At 33.8% G+C, this 24919-nt stretch overlaps 2 protein-coding genes and 1 pseudogene across 3 annotated transcripts; 2 read left to right on the top strand and 1 right to left on the bottom strand.

Annotated features, from left to right (window-relative positions):
• Positions 1–1634: 1634 nt before the first annotated feature.
• On the bottom strand, positions 1635–4399 carry LOC142529936 (two-component response regulator ORR10-like). Of its 2 annotated transcripts, none has more exons than XM_075635658.1 (5): positions 4072–4399; positions 3798–3901; positions 3622–3699; positions 2139–2209; positions 1635–2036 (listed from the first exon to the last, which is right to left on the bottom strand). In XM_075635658.1, the coding sequence occupies exons 1-5, from the start codon at positions 4181–4183 to the stop codon at positions 1715–1717; spliced, it is 687 nt and encodes a 228-aa protein (XP_075491773.1). In that variant the 5' UTR covers positions 4184–4399; the 3' UTR covers positions 1635–1714. The 2 variants fall into 2 exon arrangements, with proteins under 2 accessions (XP_075491773.1, XP_075491774.1); XM_075635659.1 differs by having other exon boundaries at positions 2139–2206; positions 4072–4398.
• Positions 4400–10036: 5637 nt separating this feature from the next.
• Positions 10037–14277, top strand: LOC142529360 (protein STRICTOSIDINE SYNTHASE-LIKE 10). Its single transcript, XM_075634871.1, has 3 exons — positions 10037–10439; positions 13159–13422; positions 13560–14277. The coding sequence occupies exons 1-3, from the start codon at positions 10165–10167 to the stop codon at positions 14125–14127; spliced, it is 1107 nt and encodes a 368-aa protein (XP_075490986.1). The 5' UTR covers positions 10037–10164; the 3' UTR covers positions 14128–14277.
• Positions 14278–19096: 4819 nt separating this feature from the next.
• LOC142529547 (protein STRICTOSIDINE SYNTHASE-LIKE 2-like) lies at positions 19097–23117 on the top strand (annotated as a pseudogene).
• Positions 23118–24919: the final 1802 nt, after the last annotated feature.

Below are 24919 nucleotides of genomic sequence, written 5' to 3'. Positions count from 1 at the left end.
TATGATAAAGTACTATTTTTTATTGTGAATATCGGTAGGGTTAACCCGTCTCACAAATAAAGATTCGTGAGACCGTCTCGCAAGAGATCTACTCATGTTAATTAGGTTGTATAAACAATGGGAGGTTTTTGGTAGGTTTTAAGGTTAATGGAACATAAATGAATCAATCTCACATCGAAATCATATATATTCTAGCTTAAAAGATTTGATATATATATCAATCATATCAACAAGGTGCATCTTCTTATAAGGATTGTCCGAGTTGTTAGAGTAGGTGAGCGCTTGATCAATTGTCAGAAATTTGATTATTCTTACGAACACCTTCTCGAACGAGTTTGTTACATGTGATTTTTCCAGTGTGGTTTAACTAGCTTAATTTGAATGATATTTTGTTAGTATGGAGGTTTACTCAGTGTGCACTGAAAAGTAGCAGCAGTGAGTCACGTCATAAGAAAAATAAAATTATATGTTTAGGTTATAAAAATTTTGCATAAATAATCACCAAAAAAAATTAATGTTTGTAAATGATGTTGAACTTTCACGTCAAGTTGTCATGTATATGTGGTAATTGGTATACGAACTTTTATGAATTTTTATAAATTTCGAGATTTTCGCGAAGATAACGGCTTCTAAATATTAAACATATCTGTTAATTTTAGTATTTTTGGGATTCCCATTTGCAAAAACTCTAGACAAGAACTATGAACACCATTAAATCACGTGAATCTCTCTTACATTTTATTAGAAAACAACATACAATTCAGTTGTAAAAATTTCACCAGTCAGAGAGAAGTAATTGTATAAAAAAAATCTAATCAAATTATGCGAATCATGGGCTTGGGCCAACCCACATCTGATTTATATATAACTAAATTGACGGGCAAAACGGGATCCATCCTAAGCATACTCTCAAAGACAAATGGGTGGGCTACTGGATGGTAAGATTTTGGGGACGTGAAGATAAAAGTCGAAGGCCCGAGTTCTCTTCCGGCCCAACTACACTTCATTGTGTATCTAATAAAAGATCGATTCAACATGCTTCCGCCTTAAAAATAAAATTGAATCTTATTGTTCGTGGATGTTAGTGAAAGCATGTACTAAATTAAAATATGCACGTACATTTCATTTTATGGTCAGAAGCGAATTGAAAGATAAGCAGTGTAAATTTTTTAAGATAATTATCGAGGTTTATATTAAGGTCCATAAATACAACTAGATCGTAGATGTCAAAGCCGGCAAAACTCCCCGAAAATTTATAAATAGCTCAAATCATCAAGTAGGCTCTCAGTTCTTTGTCATATGTTCAGAAATTTTAACTTGAGCATCAAAGTGTTTTCGCCAAGCAACTCTGACGCCACATCTTGTTTTGTGATGCAGGTAACAAACCATGAAGTTAACTCTTTGGAGACGTTAGAGTAATAGTCGGTCGTACGACGTACTTACACAGATTTTCTCTAATCCGGTAACAACAATTTTTGCTTTTATATGAAAATGAACGCGCATGATTCGCTATTTCAGCGACGCTGTCATAAGACGACGTTCAACGTTCGGTGCGTCATGATAGGTCATATTTCTTGTAGTTGTACTGCAGATGAACGTAGTATTAATACCGCTGTTCCAAGTATTGCACATGATACAGAAAACGAATCCTTTATTGATCCTCCTAATCTAATTCTCCATGTACACATATATTCCATCCGACAACCGAAAAACCTCAACCAAAAATCAAGAAACAGAGAGAAAACACTAGAGATAATAACAAAGTAATTACAGTGAAACCACTGTATTTTTGCCTTAATCCGTCTAGTGAAAGCCCTTCATGATCACTAGATTTCCTCATGGCATTACTTTTATTTAATCCAACATTTTGCTGTTTCTGTGTCCGGATTCCAGTTTCTTCCTCCTTCGACTCTTCCCTTTCTTGATTTCCCATAATATTCTTGAATTTGGTTCTCATCAAATGGGGTTTAAGTTTATTTACATCTGACAACCTCACAGGCTTGAGGAAAAATTCTTCTGCTCCTTCTTCTAAGCATCTGTTAATTAGTAAAAAAGATTATCTGTTAAACATGAACACTTAATTCTTTCCTTAAAAACATAAATGAGCAACGACTTAATGAAAATTTTTACTCTCTTACCTGTTGATTCTTGAGGGAACATGCTCAGAAGACATGATGACTACTGGTATGTTTCTCAAATACGAAGACTGCTGTCAAATGAAATCAAATCCCATTTTTGTATATTAAAGTCGATTTCTCAAGTTAGAAGATGAAATTATTTATAAAAATAAAAGGAGGAAAGAAAAGTATAACAGAGACAGTAAACACGAAGAGTTGATGATCAAATCCGTCGACGTTCTAAGAGACTTTAAACACGAAGAGTCGATAATCAAATTCGTCGACGTTCCAAGTAGGTTACTAGATATTGACATAGCCAACTAGTTCGTACCTAAGGATCAATGTACCATGAGGGACAGATCAAAAAATTTAAGAGATGTAATATAGAGAACTGGAGATGAAAGTTCTATATAAATTGGTAATTTTTTACATGCAGCATTTAATAGAAATGTAAATTTGAATACAACAGATTTTACATAAATCACGCTTATATAGAAATAATTTTCTGCGACGCATATTATATTTTATCTGTGTAATTAATGAGTGGCAAATCTTTAAAAATAAATTTTTTTAAAAAAAGTATAAGACGACAATATGATGTATGAGTATGTCTCTTGTGAGACAGTCTCACTAATCTTTTATCTGTGAGCAGAGACGGATTCACTGTAGGACCCGGCCCCCCCGAAATTTTTTTAAAAAATTATTACTATATAAGATATATTTTATTATTTAGTATATATATTATTTGACCATAAAAAAAAATATCTATAATTAGTTTAATGGTTATAGACTTTCAAGATTTACACATGTGGTTCGCGTTCTATTCTCTGCAATTTTTTTCGAAAAACTAAATAATGGGTCCTTTACAAAGGGTCAAAGCCCCAATTTAAAACTTTCATAGTTGGTGGTGAGCCGGCTCCTCCAATCATATAATCCTAGATCCGCCTCTGTTTGTGAGACCAGTCAACCTTACCGATAGTCACAATAAAAAGTAATACTCTTAGCATAAAAAAAATATTTTTTCATGAATAATCCAAATAAGATATCCGTGAAACCGTCTCACACCAGTTTTTGTCATTTGTCATGATTTATTGTTAGATCCCAATGAATGATTCTTCTGATTTCAAAAAAGAAAAAGAAATAACATAGGAAGAATAGGACAAACATGTGGGATCCGTAAATGCGCTGTCATAATCTTGTTCTTCGATGGGGCCAAGATTTTGCAAATACTCTACTTTAAGTCAAATAAATCGCAAGAAATTCTATGGGCTCAAATGTGTTTGAAAAATAATATTCTACTTGATGCATAATTTGTAGCTCATATGACATTTCAAATTTGGGATGAGGGGCGAGTTCAACACATAATTTTAAATTTTATTTTATACCAATTTTATACAGAATTCACATATATTCCAATACCTTCTAAAATTGCTAATAAATGATAGGATTACAAAGGATTTATGATATTGTAGAGGAAATAACAGAGACCAAGAAAAAAAAATACCTTCATTTTCTTGAGTAAATCATATCCTGTCATTCCAGGCATACAATAGTCGGTAATAACAAGGTTTACTCCCAGTTCCTTGAAGGGACATAGATCAAACTAAGATTAATATTTTGACTCAGATTAAATTAGTTTTAAGTCTACATTATTTTTTAAAAAAATTAAATTAAATGAACCTGATGAATGTTGGGAGAGACAGAAGTTTCAGTTGGATTGCTTCTTTCTTCCTCAGACCAACCAAGAAACTCCAAAGCTTTGCAGCCAGAATCAACTGTCGTGACTGCCAAAAGCAATAACTAGTACATTAAAAAGAAAAAGAAATCGACATCCGAGATCGATTAAATCGAGCCCATGTATCAATCATTCCAACAAGAAGAAGGAAAAAAAAAGCCAATGGAGATAAAAATCCAAACTTGCTTCGAATTCAAGAAAACAGAATCTGGGCTGTACCTTGATAAGAAGATGTTTTGAGCAATCTCTCGATCAATTTTCTGTCAATTAAGCTGTCATCAACGGCCAAAACATGAAACCGAGACTCTGATGCAGCTGCAGCCATGCCCATTGCTGCTCAAATAATGAAATGATGAGGAGAAAGAAAGAAAGAAAGAAACAATTTGGGGAAAAGTTTGGTGCTTTTTTTGTAAAAAAAATAGTGGGGTTTGAATGAGGTGAAGGGAGAGATGAAGAGGGGCTATCAATGGAGAATGTAAGGTCCACCAAAATCCACAACCCACAAAGCAAGATCTGACCAGATTTGTTCCAAAGATTTTCTCAAACCTTTTCCCAACTTGGGATTGAATTTATGCTACCTAATTATTGATACATGGGGTCACATTGATGATACTCGAGGTATGTGTGGTTGTGTTTACAATATTTTTTGGAAATGACGAAAATTTGTGTGAGACGATCTCACAGATAGTATTTCGTGAGACGGATCTTTTATTTGGGTCATCTATTAAAAAATATTACTTTTTATGCTAAGAGTATTACTTTTTATTGTGAATATCGATAGGATTGATCCGTCTCACAGATAAAATTTCTCTAACACGGTATGCCTTCGTCGCTAATAAATCGAGGACAACCCAGCTAATCGAACTTTGAACCTACGATTCAGTTCGACTCGCGAGGGGGAGACTGGTGATACCCCATGGATGAGCCCATGGATGGGCCTACCACCCTTGGCCCATCCCCAGCCTAAATGGAGGACAAGCCCACCAAGGGCCCAGGTATTCTCTTATAAATACCAGGTTTGAGCGTATGATATTCATTCACTATATTGTTTTCAGCAGCACCCTTAGCTGTTCCCCCCATATATCTCCAGTATCTGACTTGAGCGTCGGAGGGGCTACGCCAGGACACCCTCCTGGCCTCCTCCTAACGTTCTTATTTGTGATTTCAGGCTCAGGGTAATTTCAAAACCTGCGTCTAGACCAGTGACGCTTGCTGGAATCGGACCCTAAATTTCCCGAGAGTATCAATATCCCTACATAAAAAAATATATTTGTTTAACGAATAGTTCGTAGTATTTTACATTTATATAATAAAAAATCACATTTCCTTGAAAAAATGCAAGGGAATCAAACAATATGAATGAAAGCATAAACGATCATGGTCCATGGACTATGCTCAGTTTGGACTCTATTTGAGATCTTCTCTCATAAACGATCTTTCTCTTTGATTTTCTCTCTCATGGGTTTTTCATATATCATTACTCATAGCACATCTTATCCCTTAGAAATGAGTTTCTTTCTCTCTCCCAACACTCAAACCCAAGACCTCCATGATAAATCCATAGATTCTTATAGTTCTCAATTGATACCCACATATATCTAGACGTATTGGGTTCGAATATTGAGAGAAAATGAACTCATTTTCATGGATGGAAATATGCGATGGCTAATAGCGCATCGAAAATACCGTAATGGATAAGGTCTCAGACGAGACCCATTTATGGAAGAAGGTCTCAGAAAGAGCCCAAATTCGAGAACTAATTATTTTTCTAGCTACATAGGAATTCTTAGTTGTTGGGGTAAAGTTTTGAGTGAGATTAGTAAAGAGATGAGCGACCTACTAGGAATTTATCGTTTGCCAAGCTATTCAGATTGCACTGCTTGATTTGGTTGGCTAAATGAGACATAAAAAATGACTTCAGATCTTAACGGCTGATATTGTCTTTGTTGGGGACATGACCGACGGTAGAAAAATGGTAAAACTGATATCTAATGGATATGAGAAGCATCAACATATAGACACGTACCTCCCCGAATTAATTGGCCTAACAGCCCGACCCATTAGCAGACAAGTAGTTGCACTTTACAGTGCCACAATTATAGAGAAATAAAGTTTCGTGTTGGCTAACAGCTATAAATTTTGGCATAGTAGTAAGAGTTTGATCCTAATAATTGGTATAATAGCGAGAACATGAGTTCAAGTATCCCAAGAAGCATAATTATATACTTCTTCGAGAGAGAAGTTGAGTGAAGTGCGCATGAATGAGAGTAGTAATAGGATGTGTAACCTCTTGGTAAGTTCTAGTACGTCAAACTGCTGACGTTGCGCTGCTTGATCTGGTTGGTCAGGTGGGTCGTAAAAAAGTGGCGTCAGATCTTAGCGGGTAATACCGTCTGTACTGGGGACAAGACAGATGGTAGAGAAATGATAAGAGTGATATCTGAAAGATATGAGACAGTACCAGTCGATAGACGTGCACCTTCTCAGACTCATAGACCTAACAATCCGACCAACTAGCACACAAGTAGATGCACTCTGTGCTGTCACAAATATAAAAAAACAAAATCACGTTATTGTTTAGTGCTATAACTTTTGACTTAATATTAAGTGTTTGATCATAACACTTCAAAAAATACTAGTTGAAAGCGACTTATCTCTTCAACAAACAATATTTACACATCAAATACAATGAACTTTCCTCACTCGCGCGCGCGCGCGCACACATATATATATATCTCGTGCATGAGATCTGATTCACCCTTTGATTTTAACTTTATATTTTATGTTATTATCGAAATAATTATTGCATAATTTTACCAATATATTTAATAAAAATATATTGAAAGAGTATATATATTTTATTTCCCATCTATTTATTGAAAAAAATAATTAAACCTTTTTCTTACGCCAACTTGTAAACAGCATACAAACAACACATTGCTTCTTTCCGGCCAACCTGTGAACAAAGCCAATGAAACTCGTTGGAAGCATGAAGTGAATTTTTTATTATAACTATAATTAATTTTTAAAAATAAAATGTCGATAACTTATAACACATCTTTCATAAAAGTCTCAGGTTTAAGACGATGATCTTTCTTCTCCTTAATACCCACCCTTTCCGTGAATTCTTGCAAAATACATTTCACGATTTTATCGAACTAAGATTATTACTTTTTATTGTTAAGAGTATTACTTTTTATTGTTAATATCGATAGTGTTGACCCGTCTCACAGATAAAGATTCGTGACACCGTCTCACAAGAGACCTACACTGTATCTCATTAAACATATCCCATGACCTTTTTATGTCAAAGTTAAACCCGATTATTCAGGTTATTTCAGATCTAATTGTAACAATCGACCAAAAAATATAGAGTTTAAATTGATCGATCACGTGCCGAGGTACAATAGTTTTAATATTATTCATAAAATTTATAATGAATTTTGCATACACCATAATAAACATATAACATGCAGCCAAGCAAAATATTTATTTTTTGTTTTAATTAGTATATATAGCTTAAGAAGGCACATTGTATATATTGGTCTCCTCAATTCGTTTGCAATATCCACATTCATCAAAATAAACTTATTTTATCTTTTGATTATCTAGATGGGGTTTGAATTTAGAGAATTTGGTTTTATTTTTTGTACATAATTAATATAAATTGAACAATTATTGTTTCATAAAAAACCAAAATCGATAATGATATTACAACTAAATTAATTTTTAAATCGTAGAAACAACTCAAATATCATGTTTGTATATTTAAAATGAAATTAATACTCTTATCATAATTTTTCATGAATCGGGTCGGGTTGAAGATTTGTATCGTAAAATCATCTCGTGAAATGATTTTTCAGGAGTTTTTTTTTTTTTTTGAATAATTTAATGAACACATGGTCACATATTATTCACCCATTGCTCCTTCTATAGGGCATCGCTGAAAATATACAACCCATCCAAATCTTTTGGTCACCCATCAAATCTTTTGGCCAGGTTGTACCCAAGGTTCTCTTGTTTCATTCTTTGTTTTTAAATTGCATTGTTAAAGCAAGTCGGATGACTCATGCCACACCTGATACCAAGATCTAAAATTTGGGACGAAATATCGAATCTGAGACTCGAGTATTGTAACAAATTTTCACCTAATTTTTGCACCATTGAAAAGAGATCTTAATCCATGCACATTGCTAAATCTTGGGTATTGAACATTTAATTATCAGAGTCTAGGCAATACCATTATGCGGGATTGAAAGATTCCAATTCATTTGGGGTGATTGTGCTTCAATCCAAATATATCCAAATCATTGTTTTAGCATTATACTTAGGATATCCTGAATATATTTATTTTTATATATATAAAAATTCAATAGAAAATATATCCAAATTACTTTTTGCTGGATAGAGTTGGATGTTCGAATGTGGTTATTATTTATCATGTTCACAAATTATTATAAATAATATAAATATTTCAAAATTGATCAACATATCTAAAACATTACAAATAATATAATTTTTTTTTTCAAATTTCATCAAATATAATAAATCATTGTAAATAATATATCATTCAACTCATCCATACATAACTCATTTCAAGACTCATCAAACATACATAAACTATTAAAATAATAATATAATAATAAAAAAACTCGTGGGATCAGTCCGTCCCACTCTACGACCCAAACGGACTAGCCCGTCTAAGCTCGCCTTTGAACGAGTCATTAAAATAATAACTCAACTTATCTATTTTATGACGGGATGTTTTGGCGCAAGAGACTCGTTTTGACCGCAATATTTGGAACATATCTAAAATATAAGTTGTTGAACCTTTAAAAACAAAATAAAAATAATTATGTTTTTGAAAAGGAAACATTTGTGTAGCTCGGGCTCGAGAATAATAACATTGTCTCAAATTCAAATATGCTTAGATTTAAAATTTATTAATACACGGAGTAATTGAGATTCTTGATTGCAGAATGAAAATTTATTTTATTCTTGCAAAATCTCACATGTTTAATTGAACTTTCTCCCATTTCTATTGGCGGAATTGACGGGACAAAGGAGAGGGGAGGGTTTTTAATCCAAATCTTTTGCAACATACTCTGTAATATCTCATAATCAACGCACATAAAAAAATCATTGATGGTACACAATTATTTATTTTATCCTATCCTTAAGATAATACCAAATATTTAGTTATTATAAAGAAACATGTATCTTTTTTTATGTTTTATTAATCAATGGAAAAATGATTTAACTTCTTTGTAGTTATTATATTAGGTTCGTGTTTGGTTTGATTAATAACATGAGATTGTGAGTTGTTTTGGAGTTTTATCTCATGTTTGGTACGCCACATTATCCTCGTATTTGGTATTTGGTGTGTTTAAAGTCACAACCAAAGTATTAATAATATTGGTTTAAAAATGATATTTTGTCTTAGTCTGGTGTAGATATGTCAATGAGACGGGTATAACTAAACTCAAGACCCGTCCTATTAAGAAAACTTTGACTCATTACCCCTCGCCCCGGTTAAATATTTTTCGGACCCGCCCCACCTCGAATACGAAACGGGGTTGATTACACCTGTGAGACCCTAATTTTTTTAAAATAAAAACAATAATCTTTCTTCTCACATGAATGAATTATGAAACAGACAAGCATCTAAATACAACACAATAGAACTCATTTCGTATATGTATCCACATATATCCACATATAATCTTTGAGGTGAACTACTGAAAAAATGAAAATTAATAAAAATAAAATCTTAGAGTATTTATATCTACATATATGGGATGGCTATGAGACGGGTATTATAGGACCCATAACCCATCCCATACTCGGACGGGTCCGAAAAATTGGATCTGATACCCGTCCCATGACCCATTTAGTATGCACACCTGCCCCATATACGCGAGTTCATTGCGTGTCTGGGTAAAAACTCGGACCCATTGACATTCCCTAATATGATGTTATACATAAAAATAATATCAAACATAATATTATTTATCATAGTTTATCATATTATATTATATTTTCCTATCCATTATTTTTTTATCATTTATTTATTGATAATTCAACTGGCATGAAAATCCAAACCAATCACTCTCAATAGATTGTATGTCAGGATTAAGATCGAACTAACCTATACAAAACATGAGTTGTACCTCTTTTTTTGTAATTATCGGCGTCTTTTCAAATTTCACCGAAAATATAAAAGGCCACAGCTCATCTTCGGACATTTCTAGGTTCCGTTTCATTCAAATTTTTGGTAAATTTGATCAGCATAATTCCAATTAACCCAAACCCATGAACTCGAAGCTTATCCTAATTGCAATAGCGCTGCCACTGCTCGCGGTGGTGATTACCTTCGCCAACACCGGCTTGTTCACGCCGCAGCCACTTCGTGGGTCGCACGACGTCCTCATCCAGGCAGATAGGATCCACTTCACCGGAGCAGTGGGGCCGGAGAGCTTGGCCTTTGATTCCAGCGGCCGAGGCCCTTACACCGGCGTTGCCGATGGCCGAATTCTCAAGTGGGACGGCGGAGATTGGGTGGAATTCGCTGTCACCTCATCTAAAAGGTAATTAAAACGCTCCCATCCACGCCACCTGTACTACGTGTATATGCGTGTTTTTTAACTGGGTTTTTCAGTATATAGCTTCACTTTTATGTTTATGAGCAAAAATGCCCGGCCTAAAGTCGGACAAGTGGCCGGAGAAATTTGGTCAGAGAGAACCGATTGAATTATTTATTGTGCTCCATTCTGTAAATTATGTTTATACGAATTAATGTAATTAAAATAATCTCGACTTTATTTAGAAAATTAAGCTTAAGATTTAAATAAACTAAACTAATGGGGAATTTTAAGGATGATTTTGGGTACATGGTTTGAGATGCAAAATTTAACTCAATTTCATTCATGTAAATCATATTAATTGATAATATCAGATATTCCAATTTATAGGCCAAGAACCTGCAAGTGTTATTCATGGCCTCTTCGAAGTGTCGAGTAAATATTATTATTTTAGTGTCAGTTTTGATATCACTATCAGAAATCAGTCATAAAAATAATTTAATCAAGTTTTATGGTTCTCTTTCAAATACCTCAAAAGAAATTGTAGGCTTCTTGAACTCTACAAAAATCATAGGTTGTGTTTTCTTATGATCTTATTCAAAATCTTCTCTCTCAGATGCCAGATTTGGGATAAATTTAACATCCAATTATCTATAAATTGGAAGGCAAATAAAACAGCAAGACACAAATAAATTATAATGCAAATAATAGTAGAGAAAATAATATGTAAAATATGAAATTAAAATCAAGCTCTGTAAATTTCTATAAACAACCAATAAATTTATTATAAAATAAAAAACAGAGACATTTTAAAAATATCATAAATAAATCAATACAAATAATAAAGATTACAAAGTAAAGTTGATTATGTGACCAATTAATTTTCTCCGTCTTGTGAATCAATTATCCCTTGTTCGCTCCTATGTCTCAAATTTGTGTCCCAAACCTCCTTGAATGCATAATTGTGTGGTAGTGTTGTTTGGATATTGTGTTGTTGGGTGTTCTTGGATGAAGAATGATGAAAAGTGTCACCTGCTCCTTAAAAAACGGCTGTCATCTTTTATTTATATCATTAACGGACCAAAAACCTCGCATAAGACGAATCACAGTCAGGTTTCCCTGCAGGGCCCAGAAAATCTGTGCCCCGAATCTGAACTGTATCTTTTGGGCAGCATGCTGGGCCCCAGCACTCTCGATTCTGCGAGCATTTTCTGTTTTACCGATTTTCGTGCTTTCTTCACCCCCTTGCGTCTTTTCTTCTACAAGATGAATATTAGATTATGTTTGTGCTTAAAATCAATGGAAAACATCTTATGACATATAAACATGACAAATTAGGGACTCATCATGGCACTTGTAAACGTCTTAAGACTCTCAAGTATTCTTTGATTGTTGCCTAAGATAGCTAGTACTCATCCCATAAGGTCCACGAAATCCGCATGGATACTGTCTACGCTTCAAACTTTTGGTGTTGGAGAAAACTTACACAGCCTCGATTTTATTTCTTTCCATCGTGAATTGGACTACAATTTGGCGATTGTTATCCTGTTTGATCACACTACTTTTGGAATTTCCATAAGAAGAAAGAATCTACCTTGCACTTCTGCATTGCTATTTGAGATGCAGCAAGTTCATTAGCTATGTTTTACTATAATTTCAGTGTCATTTAAGCTGACAAGAACCAGGTTGTTGCGTATCCTTGGGATAGGTGGAGTACTTTTTTTACACTTGGTTACTGAATGTTGGACTGATTGTCCTTTTTCGATCTTTGGTGTCCAAATTTGCATGTCTAGGCGAAGGAAATGTGGCTTGGTTTAGATATGCTATGAGTTCCTTGGTTCCACAATCAATGGTGGAATTGATACTTTAGTTTGGATGTTTTCTGACATCATAAATTAATCTCTTGAGTTGAGCTCTCTCTCTTGTTAAACTCTGGTTATATTACTGATGCTTTTACTAAGAGTTGGTGTAGCTGTCAAAACTATTTTAGAAAGATCTACGTATATCGAATATGGATAGGGTTGTGGTTGCTTAAAATATGTGCTCAGTATAGAAATAGGTGTGGGAAAGTCATGGTGTCCATGGCTATTGGCTCCTGATAAGGTGGATAATCTTGAACACCCACTTTGGCTCCACAAGTAATTATATTATGCTACTCAATCTTTGCAAGATCTTAAATCTAATAGACTAGTTATTCAGATCAAACTCTCAGAAGCACGATTTTTAGGTTGCATCAATGCGATCTTGAATATTGAAAGCCTCGTCTTGTTAGTGTTGGTAATGTCGGCCATGCTCACATCACAGACATGTTAAGTGCATTTGTCAACTATGACTGTGTAAGTGAAGCCATATAAATTATGTCGTGGATGTCGATTTCTCAAATGGTAGAAACTATCATATTTGCCTTTTGGGTTGAACTTTTTTGTGAGGCTTATGTTTAATAATATGGAGACATACAGTTCGATTTCCCAAATATCATGATTCATCCTCTGTGTTTTACTGATTAGAACTCAGTTAATTGGTGTCTCTGTTCCAGAATATTGAAACCCTTATCATGTTTGTTATTGCATTGGCAACATGTAGAAGATCGTTTAAATGATGGCAATTCCAAATTTTGGTTATTCATTATCTTGAGTTACACAAGTATTTTATGCCGAAATGTACTTCTATAGTTCTATTAGTAAGATTTCATTTGAAAAAATAGATTTCTTTGCCTGTACTGAAGGGAGAAATGTTCTCAACCATTCAATCCAGCAATGGAGAACGTCTGTGGTAGGCCATTAGGACTGCGGTTTCATGCAAAAACCGGAGATCTTTATATTGCGGATGCTTACTTGGGACTCCAAGTAGTTGGGCCAAATGGAGGAATGGCTTCACCGCTAGTAACAGAAGTAGAGGGCAAGCCTTTGCGCTTCGCCAATGACATGGATATTGATGAAGATCAAGATGTGATTTACTTTACGGATACTAGCACGGTATTCTACAGAAGGTATTTGGATTTTAAACTTTAATTTATTTGCTTATACTGTGATTAAGAAATTATCCTTTTTCTTCTGTAACATGAGATCTGCCCCTGATTCACGGTCTAACCGAAAGAATTTAACAAGCTTTTGTGTTTGATGTAAGGCAATTCATACCCTCAATCTTGACCCAAGACAAGACCGGCAAGCTGATGAAGTACAATATATCAAGCAAAGAAGTCACAGTTTTACTTCGAGGCCTTGCTTTTGCCAATGGCGTAGCCCTGAGTAAAGACCGTTCTTTCCTCTTAGTAGCTGAAACAACGACGTGCAGAATACTGAGATTCTGGCTTCGAGGCTCTGATGCCGGAAAACACGAGACATTTGCCGAACTCCCAGGTTTTCCAGACAATGTAAGAAGAAATTCAATGGGTGAGTTTTGGGTTGCTCTCCACTCAAAAACTGGACTTCTTTCTAAATGGGCAATTTCTTATTCGTGGTTCGGAAATACGCTTTTGAAACTCCCCCTCACGTTCAAGCAACTACACTACTTGTTAGTTGGAGGCAAACCTCACGCTGTTGCAGTAAAGTTAAGTGACGAAGGTGACGTTCTGCGCATTTTAGAAGACACTGAAGGGAAGACATTGAAGTTTATCAGTGAAGTAGAGGAGAAGAATGGTAAGTTATGGATCGGCTCTGTGCTCATGCCATACATTGGGATCTATACCTTGTGAAATAGATGCACCCAAGTTCATGGATTTGGTTCATTTTTCTAACTGGTATATTTTAGATGCGACTAATCACAGTTGGATCGAATGAAATGTGTGTAATTGACGTGAATTTTTTCATTTTCACAATTAATTTTTGATAAAGCGGTAAACATTCCGTCATATTAATATCAAAGTGAATGTCATATGTTTTATTATCATATATTGGAATGAGTGTAATCAGGGACGGATCCAGGAATAAAAGTTGGAGGGGCTTGAAGTCAATATGATAAGTTATATATTATTAAAAAAAAATTTACATTATATCGTTCAACGAAGTTGTGCCCTACGAGATTTTAAAACATAAAATTCATCAATAATAGAATTTACATCAATATGTTTAGCTAAATCTCGTTCAATATAGAGTGTCAAACAATCGGCAAGAAAGTCATCCTCCATTTTATTGCGAAGTGCCGTCTTCACATGCTTCATTGCTGAAAAAGCCCGCTCTGTAGTGGCAGTAGACACAGGTAATGTCAAAACAAGATGAATCAATCTAGTCAACATAACATAAACACTTGACCGTCCACTCTCGGTCAATTGCTGACACAACTCAACAAGTGTAGAAACCTTTAAATTCTGCATCACATCAAGTTTATAATGTATCAATTCATACTCCAAAGCAACAATTTCTTGATCTGTGAAATCTCCAGGATAAAACTTCTTCGCAAGCTTGCAAATATCATCACTGTTAAATGAGTCAAATGAATTTTTAGGATCTAAAGCTGTACTAAGAGAAAGAAGTTCCACCGATGACTCATTGAACCGAGTATTTAACTCCATCAAAATGAAATCTATTGCTGCATTAAAAACATCAAAGTGGTAGTGATGTTCTATTGTAGTTTGCCGACAGGAACGTCCAATCTTATATAGACAATCAAGGTCAGGTACATCAATTTCATTTCTTGAGCAAAAAACTTTAACTTCCTGAAGAAATTCATTCCACCCACATTCTCTAAATTCTTGAATGCAAGTTTTGGTAGTAGTGACAAATGTGATAGCAGTCAAAATGTCTTGAGATTTTTTTTGAAGAATTTGACAAAGAGTATCTGTTGTTCTCATAATTTTATGCATAAGTGCAAAATAAACACAAATTCAAAGCTTGCCATGTTTCTGTAAATCCCCCGAACTTCAGCCTTAACTCTTCCATTTGGAGAATAATCACTGAGAACTTCAAAAACTTTGCAAGTTGCAGTGTACATACCTATCAAGCTTTTTACCGAATCATAGTGAGAACTCCAACGAGTAGCTCCTGCTCGTTGCAAATTACCAATCTGGTTTGCACCACTTCCAGAATCACGTTCTCCAATTGACAACATATACTCAATTTCATTTCTTTGTGCAGTATGTAATTCAGCAATGCGCTTAGTAGAAGAAGTGACAATATTAACAATATTGTCCAAATGAGAAAAGAATTCCCAAATAACACTAACATCCTTAGCTGCAGAAACCAATATCAGTTGTAAACGATGTGCAAAACAGTGGACATAGTATGCATAGGGACAATCTTTGAGAAATAATGCTTGAAGTCCATTCTACGCTCCACGCATATTGCTAGCACCATCATATCCTTGGCCTCTGATTTTCTTAACATGGAGATCATGATGAACAAGAACATTTGATATCTCATTTTTCAAATTCATTGAGGTAGTGTCACTAACACTTTTGATGGCAAAAAATCTTTCTGTCAAAATCCCATGATTGTTCACAAACCTCAATATAATGGCCATTTGCTCTCGTTTAGATATATCTCGGGCTTCATCAACAAGAATACAGAAGTATTTATCTCCAACTTCTTCACGAACCATGTGTCGTACTCTATTGGCCATAATATGTAAAATCTCTTTCTGAATTTCTGGAGCGATACATTGGGCATTTTTTGGAGCATTCTCAAGCACAACTTCATCAATTTCTATATTCATTTTTGCAAAAACCTTCACCAATTCAAGAAAATTTCCACGATTAGATGAAGATAGAGATTCATCGTTACCTCTAAAAGCACAACCTTGAAGTGCTAGCCAACGAACAGCTACAATTGAGGTGCTCAAACACAGACGATTTTTCTCTTTTTCCTCTTTAGATTGTGCATGCATCACTTTATCAATATGTTGTGAGGGCCTCATCAAATTTTCAGCCCTTCTCTCACACATAGTATGAGGTGAAGAAGCTACAGAACCAATATGAGCAAGAAAAACACATGTTTTTCCTTGGTTTACCCTTTTCCAATTGTCAAATCCTTCATTGACCAATGCCGAGATATTAGATGAATTAACATCATTTAGGAAAAGAAAACAATAGAAACAATATGCCTTATTTGTTGAAGGCGAATACTCCAACCAATAAAATTTCTGAAACCATTTTTTCTGAAAACGACGATTCTGGCTTCCAAATTTTGTACCTGGATACTCCAACATATCTGGTTGATAAGGCCCCATATTTAGATATGAACGTCTTATCTCATCTCGTACATTAACATGATATTCACATATCTGTTTTCTTTTTCCCGGATCTCGTTCAATAAAAGTAGACGAAGACTGATGATCGTCTCTAGGAGAGGAACATGAAGGAATTTGGATATTAGGAAATAGAAGACTTTCACTGGATTGATGTTGCATTGTAAGGACCGTAGGAATTGAAGTATCTTCACTAGCTTGACGATCTCTCTTCTTAAAGAAAGAGGATATCAATGTTTTTCCTTTCTTTACAGCAGATTGATATTCTATTTTGAAATAGTTCAATTTATAATCCTAAACAAGAATAAAATAATTATTAAACAAGTAATAGTCACTCAACAACAAACAATCAAGAAACCACAAATCACACACAGAGAAGCTATAAATAACAAAATAAAAAATGTATAGCCGATTCTTACCTGGATTGTTGCCTTGCCGATGAGCAATTCGATTTCTTCGGGAGTCCGCAATTCTATTCTGTCGCTAAAGGGCTTGGGACTTGGGAGAGAAATTTTGTAGAATTGAGGTGGGGCGGATCAGAGGATATGGGATGAATTTGGTCTCATCCTTGTAAATGGACGGTTGGACTAAGACATTGATGTATGACGGTTTTTGAAACAACCGTCGCTATTAGCAACGGTTTTTCAAAAAACAGTCGCTAATAGCGACTGTTATTAGCGACTGTTTGAATAAACCGTCACTAGTAGCGACGGTGTAATTAAAACCGTCGCCGATCCACATCGGCGGCGGTTTTACTAAAACCGTCGCAAATATTAGCGACGTTTTTGAAAAACCGTCGCTAAATTATTAAAAAAGTGGGCTGGGCTACAGCCCAGTACAACCCTAGAATACATCCGTCTCTGAGTGTAATTATTGAAAGTGAGATTGTTGTGGTGCGATAATTGTCTATTATTGAACTGTGCTGCTAGGATTGTTGTACGGTTTAAAAAATTTGAGTCGTACCATTATCATCGGATATAAGTTTTGGTAAAATGACAATCATTTGGGTTTAATATTTCATATATATAGGCTGTATTAAGTTCTTGGAAGTTGTATGTATAAAATTTGACAAATCTTCTTCCTTGAGCTAATTTTTGAAGTGAAATTAAATATAAGTTCATGATCTTAACATGATATCAAAACTCACGTTCACCGTTATATGTTGTATTGTTCTTGTAATTCATCCAATAATATTTTATAAACTTGATAGTAATTTCTTCTACTATTTTCTCTTTAACGATGTGTTGTCACGCTTCCCTATTGAATTTTTACATGATTTATTTACTATGATTAAATTATTTTAAAACGCATTTATTGCTCATTTGAGGAATCTACGTTAGTAGGAAACAATTTTTAAATAAAAATTAAAGAAATTTTTAATGAATGAGACGCCTATTATTAAACATATATTATTGCCTTGGAATTTAAGCACCTCTATTCTCAAGACAATTACAGTGCTACAACAATTTCAGACACTTACTTTTATGAAATAATTTAGTACGTACCATAATATCACTCTTCACTCGAAGCGGTACACCATGCATAAATATATTTTTATGTTTGGACATTTTTCCATTTGTTATGCATGTGCATTATTCTTTTCCGAGTTAAAAAAACAAGCCACATACAAAGAACACAACATTTTGTGAGACTCTTACAAAATTGACTTATTAGGTGTCTCACGAGTCAATTTTGTAAGACGGATATTTTATTTGGTTCATCCATAAAAAATATTATTTTTTATGCAAAAAATAGTACTTATTATTGTAAATATGAACATGATTGACTCGTCTTACAGATAATCATCTTTGATCAAAATTATAATTATCCTCCATCCTTCCCCTCACCTTACCAAGAAAATAAAATTTAAGCAACTCATTTAGATGGAAATGATTTTACAGGTTCAGAAAATAAAAAGTAGTTGGATATATTAAATTATTGATACAGTAAATGCAAGTTTTTCATTTTTGGTTTTGTTACCGATCAATTACGATCCTATTCAACTAATTTACATTTTTTTAAAATTTTAATTATGTGGTGACATCGAGCACCTTAGCTGTGGTCAGCGGCCCGTGCTACGTCATTATTTCTGATATCATGTCAGCATTCTGATGAATAAATACTAATATTGAAAAAATGCGTAAATTAAACCGTGAATTGATTAACAACCTGGTAAAAATGAAAAAGGTACAAATTATCAAATATTTCAATATGATGTCGATGAAATTAAGATTTGGTACGCTGTTTAATTTAATAAAGCAACTGCTCTCGGATGTTGAGGCTTACTCACTCATAACCCTACATAATTACGTACCAATTAATTAATTGAAGATGACTTAAAAAATTTACTGTGTGCGCCAGATTTTGAAGGAGATGTCAGGCCACCCTAGGGACACGACGTTTTAAAGAGCCCCATATAAGCCTTGCCAACTTACTAGGCTTAATATATATATATATATATATATATATATATACATGCAAGAATCCCACCAATTCTTTAGCCAAACCAATGACCTTAAAGCTCCATTCAATTGCAACGGCGATTGCATTCGCAGCAACCCTTTTAGTATCATTCGACAATGTTAAGATTTGGAGCAAAAATTCCCTGGGGAATGGAACCTTAATGCCGGGAAATGATCGATTTGTTCTAGATTATGAGCTGATAGGGCTACCCAATGGAGCCATTGGGCCGGAGAGCTTTGCGTTCGACGATACTGGCAGTGGCCCCTACACCGGAGTTTCGGATGGGAGGATCATCCGGTGGCAAGCAAATGAAAGCCGCTGGGTGGATTTCGCCGTGACCTCTCCCGAGAGGTGAGTATCAACCGATGATATTATCCCATACGCGTTGTGTTGTATGATCAACTTTGCATTTCGTGAAGATATATAGAATACGTGCAAATTAATGCATTCGCATGTGAAATGTGGTTAGGATGAGTTAATATACGCTAATGCTTTTGCTTGTATAACTGATTTTGTATTATATCATTGTTTATACAAAGCCAGCATACGTAGATATAGTAAAATACAAATGTTGCTTATATATGTAAAAACATGGATAGTAAAGTAGTGGTTCATTGACTTATCTTAGAAAAACAAAAATCATTGTTGAGATGATGAGGAAAAGTAGATTAGGGTTGAAGGTGGTTTTAGGATTCTCGATCCAATTTATAAATCGGATAGGAAAACTAATGTTGTACGATGATACAAACATATCCCTACAATGATATGATATTGCAGAATTTGGACTTAAGCTCTCGTAGATTTGGTTTGGACTTTATCCAAAAAAGTATCATATCAATGTAGATATCTTGCATCTTATAAACCCGCGATCTTTCTCGTTATTTCCATCATGGCACTTAAGTATCATTCCTAATAATCATCCCATCAAACAAAAGATCGTCATTATTCTCATGGTCCAGACCTTCCCTGAAGTCCATCTTCTCCACTTGAAGCACCACTTACCTCTAGAGGTCGTCATATATTTACTTAGAACATTCACCTCATTCGTTTAATTACCCAATGATTCCACACATCATTTCTTGTATAGTGATCAATTCCAAAGTTTATTAAGCATTTTAAGTTAAATATCTATGTGGTAAAGAGAAATGAGCATATCTGAAAAAAAAAACACTCATCTTTCTTATTGAAAAATTTAGCTGCATGAAAACGAAATTCGATGGGCATATAATAATGTATAGTTAGTGGAATTCGATGTCGCATTAAAAAAAGGGTGGGAACCTAATTTCTTAACAATTATGAGATGATTGGAGAAGTGGGGACATTGTAATTTTCGAAATTTTAGTTGATGGGCAGTTGTCATATATATGTCAATAATGGCTATTTAGCATTTTAGTTGTTGGTTGGAAGTCGAATGGCAAAAATCCATTATTCTTGCCCTCGAAAAACATACCAGTCAAATGTCAAAAGTTAGTAGCTTCGAAATCGAATGCAAACAAGAGTTTTTAGGTTTGGAATTTGGATAATACAGCTATACTCTACTCCACAATTGATTATCTCTTTGTTTTCTAGAGTAGGTCTCTTATGAGACGGTCTCACGGATCTTTATCTGTGAGATGAATCAGTGTTACCGGTATTAATAATAAAAAATAATATTTTTAGCATAAAAAGTAATACTTTTCAATGGATGACTCAAATAAGATATATGTCTCACAAAATACGACCCGTGAGACCGTCTCATACAAGTTTTTGCCTGTTATCTAATCACAAATTTATGTCAGGTGAGTTTTGATATAAATAAAAGAACTTGAGTTAGGGAGTGTATACATATATATGTGTGTGTATTACACACACGAGGTTTGATATGATGTGCACACTGACTGTGGACATCTATGTGAATACTATTGAAGTGACATTCACATATTAGATGTCAGTAATTGATGTAAAAACATAACAAATTATATATTATTATATTTTTTGGAAAAAAAAAATGAAGATATGTTTAGGAGTTCCTTGTCATCACCTCCCAATTTTGGCCCATCTCATGTCAATATGGTGAGGTAAGATAATTTATATTATGAGAATCAGGACAATAACACAGTTTGGACAATATTTTCAAGTTTTTTTATATTTTTAAAAAAATTAAATTTCCTATAATTTTTACACAGATATCAATTTCTCTCTAATTTTTTATAAATATCGACTAGGTGTATTTATATTATATTAAATTATTTCATTTATCAAAATATATTGATTTGTCGTCCGTGTCTCAAAAATCCGACGAGTTAACATACGATACGCGCATCCTGTTATCCAACGATAATAAAACAATAAGTAAAATTTACCTCATAAATCCTCATATATGATCTTTTAAACCCCCTACATTTAATTTAATCATTTTATTTTATTTTACTTAGATTAAAGCTAATTTATCATAATATGTATGGATGCGAAGGTCCAAATGATCACTCGGTGATGGAGCACATTTGTGGGAGACCATTGGGCCTGCGGTTCAACGAACAAACAGGCCATCTCTTCTTATATGGGCCTCATTGCTGTGGGCCCAAATGGTGGGTTGGGCACCCCACATTGCAAAACAAGTGGACGGAGTTAGTTTCGGGTTCACTAATTCATTGGACATTGATCAAAGTAACGGGCTTGTGTATTTTACAGACAGCAGCACACGTTTTCCACGAAGGTAAGATATATAATAACAAAATCAACATTTTCATAATCCGATTGGTGATTAAATTGATTTATTTTAAAAACAGTCAAATCAGTTGAATCGGTTTAACCGAACGGTCGGACAGATATTGATATAATATAATTAATAATATATTTTAAATTTTAAACCTAAAATATGTACATAAATAGAACAAAAAATATATTTACCAAAGTAAAAACTTAAAAAATATATACATATATCCAAAATATCAATTATGGTTATATATTTTATTAAAACAAAAACAATAGATTAAATAAAATGTAGAACTATTAATAATATTTTTAATGAAGTCTTAAAATTTTAAAAATAAAAAAAAATTAAATTTTCGAAAAAAAATAAAAAACTGGTTGAACTGATTGAATTGTTTTTTTGTTCATAGTCGGTCCAACCAGTTCTTCACAGAGTTTGACAGGTTTGATCGTTAAATCAATTTTTGAGAGTGTTTCGGACCAGATTCATGACCAGCTCCTGGTCGAATCAGTCGAACTGACATGTCCGATCTGGTTTGAAAACACTGAATGGAATATCTATATATATATATATATATATATATATATATATATATATATATAAATAAATTTATATTTCGATTCTATATAATTATTTTTTTATTGTTTTAAAATTTTAATAATGTTAACTTAATTTTCCCCACGCCACGTCTATAGGAACCATATTCCCGTGATTTTAAGTGGTGACAACTCGGGGAGATTGATGAAATTTGATCCCAAAACTAAGGAAACGACTCTACTTTTGAGCAATCTCATGTTTCCAAATGGAGTTGCATTGAGCAAAAAGGGCGATTTCTTACTTTTCGTAGAGACGACTACATGTAAATTATTCAAATTTTGGCTCAAAACATCGAAAGCCGGGATTCTTGAGCTCTTGACTCAGTTGCCCGGATTCCCAGATAACGTCAAACGGAATAAGAAGGGCGGATTTTGGGTAGGGATCAATTCGCGAAGAACTAAATTATTGGATGTGGTCATATCAAATCCTTGGATTGGAAACCTTCTAATCGATTTTTCCGTGGATTTAACAAAATTACACGCGCGCTTGGCTCGGTTTATTGGGAGCCCAGGAATGGGAATTAGGTTGGATGAAGATGGGAATGTGATGGAGGTACTTGATGGCACAAAGAGAAGCAGATGGAAATTTGTAAGTGAAGTTGAGGAAGAAAATGGGAACTTGTGGATAGGATCGGTGACGAGGGCTTTTGTTGTTAAAGAAAACATGTCGAGGACTTCTTCAAATCAATATGAAATTTTTTAGTTATCTTTTTTAAGAGGCAAACTTATATTATATTAAATATAAAATGGAGTTGCGAGAAAGTTTGTAGATATTAAATGTATTTTTTTCATTTTTGTATTGGAAAATTGACTTTATCGGGGTTTAATTTACATTCAAGACGATTAAAATATTGTTGAAAGTTGGAATACTAATGCATGTATCAATAAGAGTTTTTATTATAATCTCTCTCATTTATAAGCTTTTTGCACTGAATTGATAAAAGGGCATATTTATCACGAGATTTCGTTCATTTTCGATTGTATCAAATATATAGTTCATCTCGAAATATTTAGTATCATTTTTTCTTGTTGTTTTACTAAGTTATATATGTAATGACCCGACACCACTCACCCGCAATCATTACTCATAGGACTTCTCCAGCCCAGGCACTGAGCTTTTACCTTTCCAGGATACGAACCCAAGACCTCCTGGGCATATTGGTCTTGGCAAAGCAATCCTGGTACCAATTGAGGTATGTCCAGGAGGTCTTGAGTTCGAATCTTGGGAAGGTAAAAGTTCCAGTGTCTTGGCTGGAGAAATCCTATGAGTAATGATTGCAGTGAGTGGTGTCGAGTCATTACAATATCACTATTATTTAAATCTCGCTAAAAATACACACATTTTTTGAATAAATTTAATATATATAAAATAATTTTTTTTATAAATTTTACTTTTCAAATTATTTTTTTTAAATTTGTGTCAAATATAAGCAGCTCTATATCTACTACTCAATCAAGAATTATTTAAAAAAAAAAAAATCAGACGCAAAGACCAAAAAGCTTGATGTTTTGATAGATCAAATGTTGAGTGCGTGGAGAATGCAAAATTTGAAATTCAAGAAATGGGACCCACCCTGAATGTATTTGATTGGCTGGAAGGGTATTCAAAAGGCTGTAACAAAAAATGGGTCCCTAACAACATAAACCACAAAATTGGGCAGCCTTTCCTCCACAAATTAATTTTGACTTTTTTCACTCTAAAATCTCGTGGTCTTCTTTTGTACATAAAAAAGTTATTGTACCAATTTGGACCACTAGGAAAATTAATATATAAATACAATATATCTATATATTAAATGAAAATGAAAAACATTGATTTAAGTTTTAACGACGTCATTGAGTAGATATCTTGTGAGAGACGGTCTCATGAATATTTATCTGTGAGACGGGTCAATCCTACCGGTATTCACAATAAAAACTAATACTCTCAGCATAAAAAATAATAATTTTTCATGAATGACCCAAATAAGAGATCTGTATCACAAAATACGACTCGTGAAACCGTCTCATACAAATTTTTGTTCAATTCTATATAGGCTTGTCAAGAAAATATGTGAGACATAATTTCACTTTAAAGTGAAATATATAAATAAATTTCAAATTTTAATTTTCTTTGGTATACAAATTCTAAATGAATTTAAATGTAGTTCATATCAGGTTATATATAATCTCAATATTTATTATTGTGGATCTGAAACGCAGATAAGATGTGTGTCATTCGAACGAAAAATTTGAACTAAATCTATGATATGATGTGTTTAGAGAATACATCAAAACGACAAAAAAATAAATAATTGAAATTTGAAATTCATTATGTAAGTAGATTACCAAGTAAACCAGAAATTTTGTTATCATGATTTTTAAATCTTCAAATTCAAATCCACATGTTGGAATTTAAATGGAAGAATTTGTATCCGATTATTACACATTGATTTAATGTAATAAAAAGAAAATCATATATACCAAGATATGAATCAGGGGTATAACAGTAATTTAACATGTGAACGTCTTTCCATTTATGCTTCTCTCTCCTTGCTTTAACAAAATTCTCGAGT

The sequence above is a fragment of the Primulina tabacum genome, chromosome 16 (genome assembly GCF_025594145.1).
Source record: "Primulina tabacum isolate GXHZ01 chromosome 16, ASM2559414v2, whole genome shotgun sequence".
Taxonomy (NCBI): Eukaryota; Viridiplantae; Streptophyta; class Magnoliopsida; order Lamiales; family Gesneriaceae; genus Primulina; species Primulina tabacum.
This window is presented reverse-complemented; position numbering and strand designations above follow the sequence as displayed.